The sequence below is a fragment of the Strigops habroptila genome, chromosome 1, assembly GCF_004027225.2.
Source record: "Strigops habroptila isolate Jane chromosome 1, bStrHab1.2.pri, whole genome shotgun sequence".
NCBI classification, from domain to species: domain Eukaryota; kingdom Metazoa; phylum Chordata; class Aves; order Psittaciformes; family Psittacidae; genus Strigops; species Strigops habroptila.
Window position 1 is genome coordinate 115,034,758 of NC_044277.2, and position 16,820 is coordinate 115,051,577.

General features: G+C 39.8%; 1 protein-coding gene across 2 annotated transcripts in view; it reads right to left on the reverse strand.

The window, feature by feature from the left end:
- GPR158 (G protein-coupled receptor 158) overlaps window positions 1–16,820 on the reverse strand; it is a 189,031-nt gene that overhangs the window by 104,542 nt on the left and 67,669 nt on the right. For both annotated transcript variants that reach the window (XM_030503477.1, XM_030503471.1), the window contains exons 3-4: window positions 4,247–4,349; window positions 493–710 (exon numbers count right to left, since the gene is read on the reverse strand). In XM_030503477.1, coding sequence (XP_030359337.1) covers window positions 493–710; window positions 4,247–4,349 — 321 coding nt within the window. The remainder of the gene's footprint in view (window positions 1–492; window positions 711–4,246; window positions 4,350–16,820) is intronic.

Here is a 16,820-nt window from a genome sequence, read left to right on the forward strand (position 1 = left end):
CAAGATTAAACTCTCTAGGAACTAAAATTATTTGGAAAGATTTCTCTTTGATATAATCATTCTCCAGCTAGTCTCTCAAATTCATTGAAATTAAACATCATTCCCAGAAGTGGTAAAACAAACTTTCAAGATCCCGAAACTATAAATACCCACATGCCTCCTTAGATACCTATATAATTGGCTTAATTTTCCAAAATTACTTTGAACATAGTAGTTTCCTTGATTTTTGCTGATCATCCATAAATGTAAGCAGATTTCACTGGGAGACATATGTTGCTCAGTTTCCCACCCCACTAAAAAAAATATAAATACAATACATAAACAATTTAGGTACCTCCACACCTAAAGCAAAGCATTTCTGTTTGTAAAATCCATCCCTCCTTGAGTTGAGCTCCTTACCTGAGAAATGGACTGCCAAAATGAGAAGCTATAACATTAATGAGTCTGTACCACACAATGAGCTGAATATCAAAGTAAAAAACGTCTGCTTACCTTTGCCTTGCGAAAATGGTAGACTACCAGCATGCTTATGAAGTCCAGCAGCATACAAAGCGTTTGGAATGAGATGATAGCCAGCCGTAAATACTTGTCCTCCTGTGCATAGCAGGGAGTATCATCTGTACAGTAAGAACATCCTTCCCTGCAGGGCAGGCAGGTGTATACTTCCTCTGACAATTCACCACCAGAAAAGCGATTTTCTGCGTCCTTTCCTGAAAGCATCGGGAGGGTAAACGGGAGACACCTTTAGTTGTACAGGATGGGCAGTTCATCCATACAAGAGAAGTCTTCTGCTGATTCTTTCCCTCCCTGTTGGCCTTTCTCGCTGAGTTACAAAATGGCTTGCCCCAGCTGCTTTTCTCGTTTCACTCTCCTTTTGTCACGTTCAGAAAACGCAGACCAATTTAGACACGAGGGAAAGTGAGCTTATTAATTGCCAAAGCTTTCCTACTGAATTTAAAGTGGGCTAAATCTGCATGGAAATTCTTCGAAGGAGACTTCTGAATCGGGAAAAAATTACATCAAAGATTTGGGAAAAAGGAAAGAACTTTACACAGGCACACGAACAGCAGACCCATTAACTACTTAATGTTCACAGTACAAGCTCGGATCCTATTTCAGATTGTTCCTCGATTTCATAAAGATGCTATCTAGTGAATTAATTGGCTTCAAATTAGATAAACCCCTTCTTAATTAACATCTGTGCATCATGATGTTGCATGATTGCACTACTCTGTCCCCAAAGCAAAGCCAGTGCACTTACATTAAGTATAATTTTCCGTTGTTCATACAGCACACCAGAAATCTGGAAGACCTACTGGCAAGTTAACATTTTGTCTACAAAAATCTATGATTCTTGGGCTGATATCTTGTCCATCAAAGCGGACCCAGCAACAGAGCAGAAAGGAGGATTCCTTTTTTTTCCTGATCCATGAGCACTTGCCCATAACCCCTGAAAGACTGCTTACCCTACAGGCAACAAATGGCGTAAAAAGGTAAAAGAAAAAGGGGACAGAAAAAGACTATTGTTAAATAAGAAGGAAAACTGAATTTGCTGAAGATGTTTGATGTAAGCAAGACAGCCTTAGGAGCTTCCAGAAGCAAGAGAATGTGGCTGAAGACAAATCAATGGTGTGTTAAAATGTGCGATGACCTTTCTGTTTTTCCTAAGACTTCACCAGCCTATCTCCACAAAGAGATCTTCGGTCAAAACTGCTTGCAGGATTCAGGTCTAGAATTCCTGTACTGGTACCAGTTTGAACCTCCAAACACATACTACAGCCATTTTAACCATGTCATCTTTTTGTTTATTCTTTTTACAGAATGTAGCTGGGTAACAGGGTTAAGGTTCCTTGAACCACTGTTTTTTCTCCCATTACTTCAGTCATTTCCAGTCTCACAATAGCTGTCTCACTGTTCACTTTTTGAAATCACCTGTAGAGCTTGGCAGATTCAGCTGCATCTGGATAAAATTGAAGCAGTTTTTTATTACTGGCTGTATCAAAACTCATGTTTATGTTAGCTCTCAGTAATGCATGCTCAAATCAAAGTGACCCCAGATCATGTAATTACACACTCCAACAAACCAGCACATGAAAACACTTTAATGAGGCAAATTTCACTCTATGTTAGCTATTTAGAAGCTAAATATCAAATCTAAGGTAGCTATATAGGCTCCTCCTTCTATATTAAATGGAGAAAATAAAGGTTATTTGCCTGAAGAGTTACTTTTCCCATCTAAAGACAATTTCTGCCTTTCTAAAGCAGCAGAAGTACCCTCCAAGGGAGCCCTGCTCTCAATGCTGACTGCAGTTGAAACCCAGGTGACTAACACATGCCAAGCATACACATTTTAGACAGCTGATATGAGGTAAAATAAATCTCATCCTCATCCCTAATGATCAATGCTGTTATGATCTCTAGCCACATTATTTTTGTGCTTTCTGTGGCATTTGGTATGACAAAAATCTAAGAATTTTTTTTTTATAGTAGTTAAATCCCAACTCTATCATAACTCACTGCACTGCAGGAGGAACCAAACATCATCCTTACTCTACCAAAAGATTCATACAACCTAGACAAAAAGCACTATCACAAAGCTGCCTTCTGCAACACTCCACAGTATGAAAAGGGAAACAAATACTCACCAGATAAACTGTTGAACAAACTGTGCTACTTATGCTACATATATACAGGACACACGATATATATGTCTCATATATACGTGTGTGTGTGTATATATATATATGAGATAGTACTAAGTTATCTTGGCCAATCTACATGCAAATCACATCAAATCCATAAAAAACAGGCCAACCCATGACATAGGTCAAAAGATTTAATATCTGGAACTTAGGGCTGTGAACAAATAGGGAATTCTAAAGCTTTCCTAATATTAAAAGTTACTGACCTTTCCTCTACAAGCCCCATCACTTTTTACATAAGAAAGCAGAGTTCGAGAGTAACTAATATAGGAAGGAACTTGGAAGTTTTATTTGCAGATCTGTAGTATGTGGGCATGATTTTACAAGTACCAAGTAATATAATCCCGCACACGATTTACCAGTACAAAACCCTTTCATCTGTATATAGGAGTAGCACAGAGGTGCAAATCAAGTGTTGAATGATACTACAGGTATTTCTGTAGTGGAACGGGAACAGCTAGGGTTCACACAAGGCAGGAGATAATACACACAGTCATGGATCAAGCTTGCTGAAAGCTACTCATTCCCAGGCATTTATACAAACTGCTCCTGCAGCAGAGAACTGATGACATGAACCTTTGGCTAAAGGATGGTGTGAAGAAGCTGGGGATGGTATTCACACGAAAGCAGGAGGCAGAGAAGGATGCCTTGTTACACCTTCAAGCAACAGCTTTACACCTGTGACTGCAGCATGAGCTCTACTAGCGTAACTGCAACAATTTCGGCACAAAATCTGTGCAGAAATTACACTTTGGTCATATGATGAAAGTAACAGACATCAGCTTTGGGCATGCAGTTTATATATTTTCCCTCCTGAGTATCAACAGAGTTCTGCTTCTCTTATGGTGAGCATCTCAGTCTAAAGTACCACACAATGTGTGTCCCAGGCAAGCATGGGCTATATGTTATTCATATCATAGAGCCAGCCAGACTATCCGGCCTGACCCATCTCTAACACCTCATCAGGAAGTATAAAAATTTGAATGCTCCTTTGAATTCTCCTTTGCAGATTAAGTAAAATGAAAATGTGTTCAAGGCCAGGCTGGACAGGACTTTGAGCAACCTGGCCTAGTGGAAGGTGTCCCTGTCTATGGAAGGGGGATTGGAACTAGATGATCTTTAAGGTCCGTTCCAACCCAGACCATTCTATGATGATTCTATGAAAACAATTAAAGCCTACACAAAGCTAGAGGTTAGGACATTCTCATTTGCCCTGGACAAAGAGAAAACTACTAGAAAATTTCCTCAATACTTGTGCTTGAGCACAGATGCCAGAAATATGTAGCAAGACTTCTTTTCATGTTTTTAAATTTATTTACAAATCAAATATTCTTCAAGTGGGTATGTTTTACAGGATCCCCAAGAGTATCATGAATGACAAACCAAAGGGCTAGAACTCCTTAAGTGATTATATAATCTGAGAGTTGCAAACCACTGGGATTTTACTGTATAACCCTGATGAGGATAAAAAGGAGCCCTGCATTATTAATACTAGCTCTGTTCTCTTTTTTTCTATTTTTTTAAACTCATGCAAAGGCACTTACTCTGAAAGCTGTTCACTGAGAAGATGTTGGGATCATAGAATCCAGCCTTGCAAATACATTTGTAGGCTCCGAGCACAAATCCAAGGCCTTTAATTGGCATGCACTGTGAGAAAGGAAAAAAGAAAAATCATGCAGATGATTATACAACTATATACTCAGATGTACATTCAAGCATAAAAACATTACAAGATACTGTGAGCAGAATTCTAAGAATAAATAGGCAGCCCTTCCAGTCTGACAGTATTTTCTCAGCAACTTTTCAAATAGTCATATCACTCCAGTATTTTTTTTTTCCCTTGTTGCTCATCACCAACAAACAGCAAAGACCTGCAATCAAATCTGTCCCACTGATAAAATGAATGGTCACGTGCCAAATTTGACTCTTGTAGTTAAGGCTCTAGGTGGACATCAGACGGCTGTGCTTTTTCCTGAAGAGTTTCCAGCACTTTTCCCAGCACAGTAAGTAGGTTTCAGATGGCTGGAGCTCACGCTACCTAAGGAAGAACATGGACACCCATAGCCAAGTCACCAACCTTCCGCAGGCAGCATGTGTTGGTGCCCCCACCACAACAGCAACCATACCAGAATGGAGACTGACCTGGTCAAATCAAAGCCAACAGCTGCTTAGAGAAAATGGCTGCAGAACTAAATCCAACCTAGGTGAAAGAGACCAAAGCTATGCCAACAGGAGCCCCATGCTTCTGAGCTCTCTTGTCCCTTTTCGAGGAAGTAACGTGAAACAAGTTTTATTTTAACCTCACTTTTGCTTAATTTTGACATCAGGACAACCACAGCAAATTTCTTACAGTGACAGAACATCTACTGTCAGACCATTTCTGTACAACTCTGCCTAATAGAGAGGGAAGAAACAGTTCAGCAACATAAAGGTAGAAACACTGGTAAGATCACTTTCCCCCAGTACAGCTTATTTCACTTTATCAGATCAAAGTAGTTTACTGTACTAGATGACTTTCCCATCCATATGGGTGTGCCTATATCAACTTGCCTCCATGAACAGGAACAAGACACTAGCAGCTCCTCAGTGAGCAATTGAATGATTTAACTAAAACACCCTCTGTCCCCTCACTTCCTTATGTTTCACTTGTTTGTGACTGCGACTTTTGAATATGCTTCAATCTCTTAATGCCCACGACTGGGAGGAATATGCAGAGAACCTGGCTTATTAAAAAAAGAAATCTGCATTTCAAAAATCAAATGCACACCAAGATAGGACAAGTCTGCAATAACACTCAAGAAAAACTGGATTTTCTTATCTCAAATTTCAGCTTTGTGGCATAATTCTGCCTGATGTTAGGAAAGTCACTTTGCTTTTCTTTGCCTCAGTTCCCCAGATGGCATTGTCTTTTCTTGCACCTTTTGCCAATCTGATGTCCATGCATGCAGTGCAGGCCTGTGGGTGCTATTGGAAAACAACTAATAAACAGAAAACTGGTATACAAGAACAGTGAAAATTCATTCAGCCCTTGCATAAACATGGAAGTAAGAAAAAATGGAAAGAGAAGGCACAAATCATTGTCCTTCACATTTCATCTTCACCCTACAGAAATGTGACTGTTGACAGAATGGAGGACAGGAGAAATCAAAGTGGGATGAGGGTGTGTTATAGTCCAATAACAGCAAAACGTCTTTAACCCAGTACAAAAATGTAGTTAAAGTAGTAAAAAGCATTTTTTTTGGGAAAAATCTGTTCTGCCTTTCTGGCCTCTTGCTTTGTAACAGGAAGGTACATGCTGCTATAGAGACTGCGTTTGCTTTTTGAAGGCAAGGAAGAAAAGAAGTAGCTTCTACTGTATTCTGAGAACACAGCAGCAACCCTCGTACCACATCCACAATCCACTTCCACTGAACAAATTCTCATATAAAGTGTATCGCAGACTCTATTAGAATAGAATGAATCTATTCTGCATTAGAAGAAATGCTTTACTGATGATCCCTTCAAACACATCCAATACTCACGTACACACAAGTCTGTAAAAGTCCGTAACTTTTATTCTACTGCCACTGACCAGTCTAGAACTTTAAATTTAGCAAAATATTTCAAAACACTATCTTTCCTTGGTCTAGAATATTATCGTTGTTTCCAGTCTTTGGCAGCTATAATGCATACCTTAAAAACCATTGGTCAAATTCTGCTTCTTGCAGTCTATATAGTCCCATGCAAAGGTGTACTAGGGTCAGTCTGTTATAAGGAGGGATGAAGAGAAGGAGAGAAAGCAGCCTAGATCCCTCTAGATGCAGTTTCAAACCCTGAAATTCCACCCTGCTCAACACCGCATGGAAAGAGAACAATTTACAGCCTGACTTTTTTAAACAAATTGCAGCAGCTATGCAAGGAAGAACACTAAATATCATGGGCTGAAAACGCAAAAAATACTTTTCCTGGAAAGAAAAAAATACCCTTCTTTTTGCCAACAATATAACAGTTACTATTATATTAACCAACAGTGGTAAATATTATGATGAAAAAAATAATAAATGAACTAGGAGTTTGCTGGTGTACATAAGGAATTTAGCAAACCAAGCCCATATTTGTTTAATCAGGGTTCTTGTGTCAGATACAGACGCTTTTCCTGGCTGTCTGTGGGTGAATCCACATAATGCATAGCAGACACATCCAACCAACTTTTCTCCTTGCTCTGGCAAGCGGCACCCTGGTTTCCAGTGACCCCCATGGCAGACCCCAAGCCTAAGCCCTGCAAAGCTGTGCTAGCTCAGCCATGGCAGCCCACAGCATCAGTCATGGGCTTCAGACCTCCAGGACCACAGAGACTGAGCAAGCCACAACAGAACAGAACCCACAACAGCCAGTAAAATATTAATCTGCTGCTGAGTTACTTAAGATTTGACCCATACAGAACTCAGCACCAAAAAAAGCAGATGTGTGAAAAATATCTGCCTCCACATAAGCAAAAAAAGGAAGCATAAAACTGACCTGGTTTCAGATTTCATTATAAATGTGAAAGTAAAGCTCTGAGAATAAAACTACCATATTCCTGAGTATTTTTTAATTCATCAGCAGTCATTGGCTTTTTTAAAATCATGCCCTATTTAATTCATAGGAGCAGCTACCATAGGTTAGATCAAAAGCTCCATTTCGTCTTGTATCACATCTCTTCCATGCCCAGCAGTCAGTGTCAAGGCAAACAGTGAAAGATGCAGGGTGGCTATCGAGTGAGCCTTCCCCCCTATGCCCTTCAGGACATCATTCTCCTAAATGAAATTTGCATTGCTTTACCTTCCAGCCAGTAGTACTTATAGATGACTTGGTTACAATTAAGATGAGCTTTATCATAATCTTTGCTAAAAAGAGAATAATAGGTGCCTGTACCATTCACACAGCACATTTATTCCATCTGTCTATTCTCTGGTATTATACTTTCAGCTTTACAGTATTAGTATAATACAACAACTCCCAAGCCTAACAAAGTATGCTTTAAAATAAACAGGCAGCTCAAAAATAAGTTATTCAGCGAATATTTATCTTGAAATTCTTTATAAATATATAGCTCCTGAATTAACACATACACAACATCTAAACCAGTTTAAAAGAAAAAAAGGTTGTATTGGTTTAATTTTATGCTGCTTGTTGTAAAGGACAAAGTTGGAAAAATTTAATGCAACAAAGAATAACTTTGTTGGAAAGAAAATAAATCCTTCAAATAACCTGTGCAATTGCTTTGGAAGTCTAAGCCAAATCTTCTAGTGTAAGAGAGGCAAAGCCCTTCATCAGATCTGATAGCCAGAAACCAAGTGGCAAAGTATTCAGCAGATACGCAAAGCAGGTGTTACATCCACAACAAAAAACAGAAGAGAACAGGCAAAAAGAAACTAGTAGTTTAAGAGAAAGTGTAGGGCGCCATGTCCTACATGTAATTGAGAAACTCAGATAAACCACTAACGCTAAAGAAATCTGTCCTGAGGCATTCTGGAACAGAAGGGTTAAAAACCAGTAATTTTAGATTTTCTTTTTTTTTTTTTTTCTTAAAGAAGTCAAAAAATGCAGCCAGACTTGACTTGAGTATTTCAAGTTTTTCAAAGAGCACCTCTGAAAATCTGTATTTCCACAGACATACAGCAATGAGGACATCTCCCTTTTCTAACGCCAGCTCCTTGCTCAAAGGCCGTAATACAAGCAAAGTCATGATGGATAAAGCTTACAGAAATAATGCAAATAAGCCCATATTCTTTGCTCTTGTTAGGAGTAGCATGGAGGGATTGTCCAGAAAATTTGACATATGTGAAGAGTCATTTTGTGCCTGGCATATGATGGCAGTTGGAGAAGATTGGTGTCCTGAGACCCTGAGAGCTTCTTTCTGATCCTGTTTACCATGTGGTCAAGCACGCTCACTCATAGAAATAAATGAAAGAAGATAAAAGTCAGAGTAAAATTCTCTCAGTCAAAGTCAGTGACAGCTTTGTCATTGAAAAGGCTTTACTTGTATTTTCTCACTTCATTTACCCTTCAAGTGCAGAGTTTTGTGTTACAGTGTGTATGCAGCCTCAGAAGCAAACAGTGAGCACATCTGCACATCCGAGGGCGTTGTGTACTGCCTGGGAGCCCCCTGCTTGCCTCTGGCCAGCTCAGGAGGCAGCCAGCCTGCCAACAACACTAGTCGTAAGTTTTTTCTCTTCACATACAAACTCTTCCTTCAAAAGGGCAGGACAATGGTTGCCACTTCGTAATTTACACTGCATGGTTGCACGATAGGCCCCTATAGCTTTTGTTGTCCCTTCTGAGTGCGCTGGTGGAGTTAATGATTTTTTTAAATTCAAGTTTAAAAATGTGTTTTCCAACAACAAGGGACTTCCAATGACACTGAATTGTTTAAATCCTGAGTCAGGCAAATCACAGCAATAGCTGATTTGATTCAGCTTAAAGCAGAGGTAGCCGTCAGGACAATATTTGCCTTGACAGCTTGATGCTTTGCTAAAAATTTCCCATTGTTTTTTAATGTGATTTTTCATTATCCTGGTTTTGTTAAGCCATGGCATGAGAATTAATACCAATTGCAAGGAGCCTCAGCTCATTTACACAAATAATTATAATTTACATGTTACTACTGACAAACCACAAACAGAAAAGTCAATGTTAAATCATCCCCAGCTCGAGCAGAAGGCATTCACTAAGTGTAAAAAGACTGCAGTCTTTAACTTCTGATTAACCTCTTCTGCAATGTGAATCAGTTTGGTGACCGAGCACTATGTCTGGGGGCATACAGGATTCCCTTTTGGTTCTCATCTCCCATGATGCCAATGTTATCAGCCCATTGGTGGACAAACATGACAAAAATGCAAGTGCTTGCGAAAAAAATAAATAATGGTAGAAGCAGAGCATTTTACAAAGAAATGGAAGAGAGATCAGAAACATGCACAAATCATAGAAGTTGCTTAGAAGGCAGAGAGGGGGTAAAAAGTTTAATTTAGCAGTGTTTGAAAGCAAGTTACTTGGGGGCCACGTAGGAGCTAAACAGAAAACTCGTCATCAAAGCACATGGAGAACCCAAGGTCAGCTTATGAACTGTGCTTCCCACAGTCAGGATCCTTTACAGAATGATGAAAGCACAACAGTTACAGCAGTTCTCAGAGGATGGGTAGCTTGGACACTCAAAGGTTCTCAGCAATGACAGATTTTTCATTATTGCTGGAATTACCTGTGCAGGCTACAATCAGGCTACTTTAAAAATCTTTTTAAAAATCTCTTCATATAACAGACTGGAACTGTCATTAGTAACCTGAATATAATTTTAGAATACATGCTAAACAACTAAATTACGATCTCTCCTAGAAAACTGTGCAGCAATTACAAGAGAACCTGTTAACAGACACCAAAGGGACTGAGAATTTTATAGCCATTAAATAAAGTTGCGTGATTAATTTAAAGGCACTTTCTCAGGACTAGATTTCCTTGGTGTTGAAGATAAATTAAGACTTTTTTCCACTACTAGCACAGGTTAAATTGCCTTTAGAGCAAAGTCTAATTCACTTCCTTAGCATCTTACCTACATTAGAGGGAATTATCTTAATACTGACTCTACCCATTTTTTCCTACCACCAGGATATTTTGAGCTTTACACATAGACAATACTGGAAATATCAAACATTATCTGCAAAACACCTTCCAGATGCTGTTAAGTAATATGTCAAAATACACACAGTTCCTTTACCTCTGGATGTCTGATTCTGTCAACTACTTCTGCATTCATCTGTACTTGGCAGCAAGTGTTGTAGAAGTTTTCACAGTTGGCCTGCCTCTGCCAGTAAATGCAATTATCTGCACTATGACAATACAAATGACCTTCATTCTGAAATCCATTTTGCACATTTATAAACTTTATTAAAAATATTTATTCCCAATACTAAGAACACACATTCACATTTTCTGCTGAAGGCTAATAGGAAATTCTAGAATAGCCAGTCCAAGCCAGTAACTCATCAAGAGAATTGTGGAGTTTAAGCAAAGAAAACTCATTTAGAATAGGAAAGAGAGTGCATGGGAATTGCCCAGACCATCTCACAGAAGCGCACGGCCAAACATCTTGTAGACTGCACCATTCCTTAAAAACAGTCTGACTGTTAAAATACTGCCAGCATGGGTAGCCTGCTGGCCCTGCTAGTTGGAAAGGGAAAAAAACCCTATAGTTCATCCAAAAGCTAACATATAGCTGCTATAATAAATGGGTAATTTAGATGCATCAAGAAGGGGAATTTCTGTAATTTTTATTGCATTTCCCAGCAGCCATTGACATAATTATTTCTTGACCCTTACACATTATTTTTAGGCTGATTCCATACACTAGGAAGACATACGTGATCACACTGCAATTGTGTGTAACAGTTTCTGTCTGTTTTCCCAACCCAGGGTAACTTTTTGAACCTCCTGGCTGGTTCCAGATAGTGCAGTCGGGGTGAAAAACTTGCTAAGTTCCTGCAAGCTTCATGAAAATAGCATCCTGGTAGAGAAGAGGGACCCTATCAATGTCCCTGCTGAGGGAGAGATGACATCATGATGACATACCTTTTATTGGACACTAGAGAATGCTCTCTGAAATATCACAGTCATAAGAAAAGCTTTACCTGGCACTGGTGCCTTCTTAGACGTCAGCTAACAGCATAAGAAAATGCATTAGGAAAACAGGCTACAATAATCTGATGTTCCTGTTCCTCGGCATTCAGTCCATCTTCAGGACAAGTTGGCCCATTTTTCCAGAGGTTTTTATTACTCAGGACTGCCAGGAGTCTTGAGTTGAGTCCAACTATGCGAAGTTCAGTAAATGATGCTCTTAGTCACAAAATCATTTCTTACTGAAGTTCTACTTGAGTATTTTATGTGAAACATGATTGAGGAAACTGCTGCATGAGGAATATGAGTTTTATTATCTTTGCTCAATTTTGCAGTATTTTTTCTTTTTATATTAGTGCAACATTAGACAGCAATTGAAGGAAAATACCCACCTCAATGGTACCTGAGTGAAGACACAGCATCTTTTATCACAAAATAGAATCTGACATGATCAATTAAATGAGCCTTTCTGTTTACTTGGAGGTCACTGGTAAAACAAAACTCCCAGCCAGAATCTGTCCATCAGCAGCACATATTTTGAAAACATATTTCTTTCATTCAAGAAGACACTCCAGTCCTGCAGCAGAGCAACTGCTCCATCCATGACTTGATCAATACCCTTTTATTAATTTTGCTTTATTCAGGACTGTAGCCTCTACAGTTTGACAGTGTGTCAGCTCATCAAGAAAGTTAATCTTGCTTACAAGATAGTAACAGAGTGTGAGCTTTTCTGCTTGTCACACATACCTCCATGGTTCCAGCCACAAGTCTCCCATCCCCTGGGTTGGGATGTCCCTTAGAAATGGAGCGCACAATTTGCTAGTTTATTCAGCCTCTTCTTTAGCACTAGGTGAATACAAGGGTTTTAAAAAATGCACTTGGGCAAGACATATAGGTATATGTTTAGGTAACGAATCAGAAACAAAAGGTTGTAACTAAAACTAATATCAAACAGCAGTACACTGTCTAGTTGCTTACTGCTTCACCCAGGACGCCAAAGAGAGATCAGCCATGAGAGTACACCATGAAATCCTGTTTTTTTTCTCTGAACACTTGCTTTCTTCTTGCAACCTTTATCAGTTTTGAGGAAAAAATGCTCTCATTTTGAGTAGTAACTGTCCTATAGGTAAGTCCTCACTTCTAGGTCTACAGCTAGCCAGAGGATTGGTGGTCCAGCTCCCCATATGGAGCCACCATATTGTAGACAGATACCCCAAAAATCTTTCCTCTGTTCTGCTTCCCTTATGTCAAATTTGGACTCTTACTTCTTATCCAAAGCCAGTGTAGCCATGGCGATTCATATCTCACTCCTCCATCACCTTCTGGAGCTGGAGGGTTTGGCCATGAATGTAAATTCCTTGGAAGGCTCTCTATAAATGACCACTTCTGATACCTAGTGCTGCTTCTCTCTGACAGTCATTATTTTTCCCCCAGGTTTGCACTTAACCCAACAAGGCTATTGCTGTGCCCTGGTGATTAAAAGCCACTTTTTCCATTCCTGCTCAACTGCCATTTTCTGCCCAAGCTGACCTCCTCCTTTATACAAAGCTACAGCCAGCCTCCATTTAACATTACAAAAGCCACCCATTATAAAGTTGTTCTTCTGAAGCTGGTGGTGTAACACCAGCTGTGATACAGACCTGTAAGAAGCATTCTTATTTTAACAGACTGAGAATAAACTATTGTGTCTAGACATGTACATGAAATATTCCCTTGTCCTCTCCAACACCAGTCCCTGTGTCACAGAATCCTCTTGTAACAGAAATTTTAGGCAGGTGTCTAACCGGAGCACATCGCTCATAGCTTAATGAGTCCGAGAGCTCTGCTGGGGCTTTGAGTCACTGTTATGCCACAACCTCTCCAGAGCAGCTAGGACTCAAAAGCATTCCAAGGTGGTTTAAAAGCTTGGTAGTAGCCCTCCTCCACTGTGAGACTCCAAGCAGGACAGCTTTCTTCTTGTATAAATCTGATGTATAACTAATCTTTACTATAAAAGTATAGCCACGTTTAATTAATCTTCCAAGATGTATAACAATACACACACAAAAATGAAAGCTAAGTTCAAATTTAAGCTGGAAGGATGAAATACACTTTCAGTTTTAATTTGTTAGGTACTCTGCTTTCCCTCGGTTCAGCAATGCACTGGTTTTTGAGCCAAGGTCCCAAACCAGCAGACAGCTTAACCAATTCTAAAATGAGCTCCCTGCTAACCCCAATGGCATATGGCAACACCACGGTGATACAAGAAAGATGACATTGTTCCGGTTTGCAGTGGGAGGCCAAAGCAAAGTATCAAACAATCCCTGGAAGCAGAAATTCTGGAACTTTGTATTCCGTCTCCTGCAGGGTAACTACTGGTAATGCTATCTGAAAAGCACACGACTGCAAATATGGAAGCCAGTTTCCTAGGGATCATTAAGAATGTCAGAAAATTCAGCAAGTTCACACTAAAACATGGGAATCAAAGTGGCCTTCAGGGAGTAAGGTACCTGTCACCCACCAATTGTATTTAATGAACTCAACTGAAAACAGGTCCTAATGAATAACAAGTAACATGGTACATTCAGTGGAGAGAAAGCAAACTGGAGTTTTCTCTCTATTATTCAACAGCTGCCAGGAGCTGGTTCACAAAGCAGGATGGACTCGATCTTTTCTGACATTGCTAAAATTAAAAAGGAAATTGTTTTCTATTATTTATTACAGAAATGCACCTCTTGTTCTCAGACCTCTCAGAAATGGTGAAACAGCATCTGGTAGCAGTACACTGCAGACATATAGACCTCGGCAGGCAGTAGGATGCTTGGAAGAGTTTGTCTCAGACTCAATAAAATGTCAAGTTTACTTTCCATCTGATGGAGCAAACCCATTTTATTTCTCGCAGCCCAGAAAGCCAAACGTATCCTGGGTTGCACCAAAAGGAGCGTGACCAGTAGGTCAAAGGGGGTGATCCTGCCCCTCTACTCTGCTCTCATGAGTACTTGGAGCACTGTGTGCAGTTCTGGTGTCCTCAATATAAGAAGGACATGGAGCTGTTGGAGTGAGTCCAGAGGAGGGCCACGAGGATGATAAGGGGGCTCAAGCACCTTGCGTATGAAGACAGGCTGAGAAAGTTGGGGCTGTTCAGCCTGGAGAAGAGAAGGCTGTGTAGAGACCTCATAGCAGCCTTCCAATATCTGAAGGGGGCCTATAAGGATACTGGGGAGGGACTCTTCATCAGTGACTGTAGCGACAGGACAAGGAGGAATGGGTTTAAACTTAAACAGGGGAAGTTTAGGTTAGGTATTAGGAAGCAGTTCTTTACCGTGAGGGTGGTGAGGCACTGGAACAGGTTGCCCAAGGAAGTGGTGAATGCTCCATCCCTGGCAGTGTTCAAGGCCAGGTTGCACAGAGCCCTGGGTGACATTGCCTAGGTGAGGTGTCCCTGCCCATGGCAGGGGAGTTGGAACTAGATGATCTTAAGGTCCTTTCCAACCCTAACCATTCTGTGATTCTATGATCCTATTCTATGAAACCGCTATAGAAATAGCACCAAAGACCTGCCAGCCTTAATGTGACACACACATGCATGCATGAAAGCCCCTCCTCACTCCATCCATCATCATCTCGCTTTTTAACTCTCACTTTGAAATCACTTGAAGAGGTTGCAACACAGTTATCTCTTCTATCAAGTGGCAAAATCCCTGAGATCAGTGTAACTAAAGCCAGGACACATGAAGGCAGAACCAGGTCATTTCGCACATGCATAATTTCTATTGTGAGACTTCTAAAATTCTATCTTGACCACTGACTTCATTAAAACAAACAAAAAAACCTCCCAAAGGCAAATTGTATTAACATGTTTCTGTATGGTGAGTTATAAACCAGCCAAGTTTGAACACAAGAGTTTCTATAGAGTTTTATTGAGTGTGAGGCAAAGCCTCCCAAGTACTGTCATTGCTTCATAGATTCCAGGAATTTTCTGGATTCTATATACAAAAGTTGTAATTCTATAATATAGTGAATACAATCCTATAATATGATAACTATATTCAAAAAATTAAAAACTTAGTTATATTATAGGATTGTATTCACTATAGAATTATAAAGCTTCATGAATGGATCACGGCTTATAATTACCCTGACCTGTAAAAAAAAGTTAATATTGGCAGTGATGCTGGTACTGGCAGAGCAAGTTATAGACACTGAAGTTAATTATATTCAAAGTAAAGTAAATCTGGGAAATGTACTGGGATGCACTCAGCATTTGGCTACTTTTCAAATTACAATCTACTGTAAATGCACAATTTCATTTCCCCAATGAACTTTTATAGGCTTGTGTTAGAACAATTAGCAGTCTTGTGAAGGAAAAGTTCCCTGCTTAAGGACCAAATGTAAAGAAGTGAGCAGGCAATGAAACACCTCCAGCTACAGAACGCACCCTTCCCCCAGCAGTCAAGTGAGTGCCAGGTGCCCCTTCATCCACCTCCAGCTCTCACATATGAGAGGGGAAGCATAGGCAATTATGTACTGCAGCCATCATGCTTTTTTCTCATTATGAAGCTGTGGAAACAGCTTCAAGACAGAAACACTACTTTCAACAGCACTCTTTAGCACCTTATAAAATTTTACTCTGGTATTCATGGAAACTATCAGTAGCCTGAAAACTGTCCCACTCCCTTAGAGATATGTTACAGGCTCCTCAGCCACATCTCATCACTAACTCCTGTTACAAGACTGAAATAAATACATGGCTGGAAGTGAAGACACCTCATCCTGCACTGATCTCTTACTAATAAAAGTGAACAGTACTGATAATTTGAAATAATAATTACATAAATCTACACAAATACCAACCATATAAACTTAATATTAAAAAAAAAAAATACATAACTCATACTTAGCCACCAAAAAAACATGTCTGCATGGAAACCTGCACTGAAAATAATCAAAATAATCACTAGAGTGGATATTTAAGATCACCATCAGTTAGCCATAGCTAAAGCAACAGAGAGGACCCTCATGGATGGTTTGGCAATAAGAAATTTCTAACTGTAAGAGTGTAATATAGAACAGTATCAAGCAAAATTCCAAGAAAATGTAGACAGAATCCACTATAAACATGTAATGTTGGGGGAAGTGGGGGGGAGATGATGAGAACAAGCCTGTAACCAGAAGGCAGCCTGCTGGAGGAGCAGACAGGTGCTGCGGCCCAGCCATGTACCAGGGTAGTCTCCTTGCCTTTCTTCACCACGTTGAACAGAACTGGTATGTGCCCTCAAAAAAAAAATCACATCAATTGAACTAGTATTTTTTATGAAAACCTCTTTCCATCAGAAAACTGCAGCTAAGCTCCTCTTAATAATTTATTTAATTAACAATATAGAGGGAGGGGGGGAAATCTACTATATCTTATTATCCCAAGGACCCAATCCACCGTCATCCTCCCTCATATTTCTTCCCCAACCCAAATTCTTCCCCAATCACTAAATCTTCCAAAGCAAGCCATTTATCTTC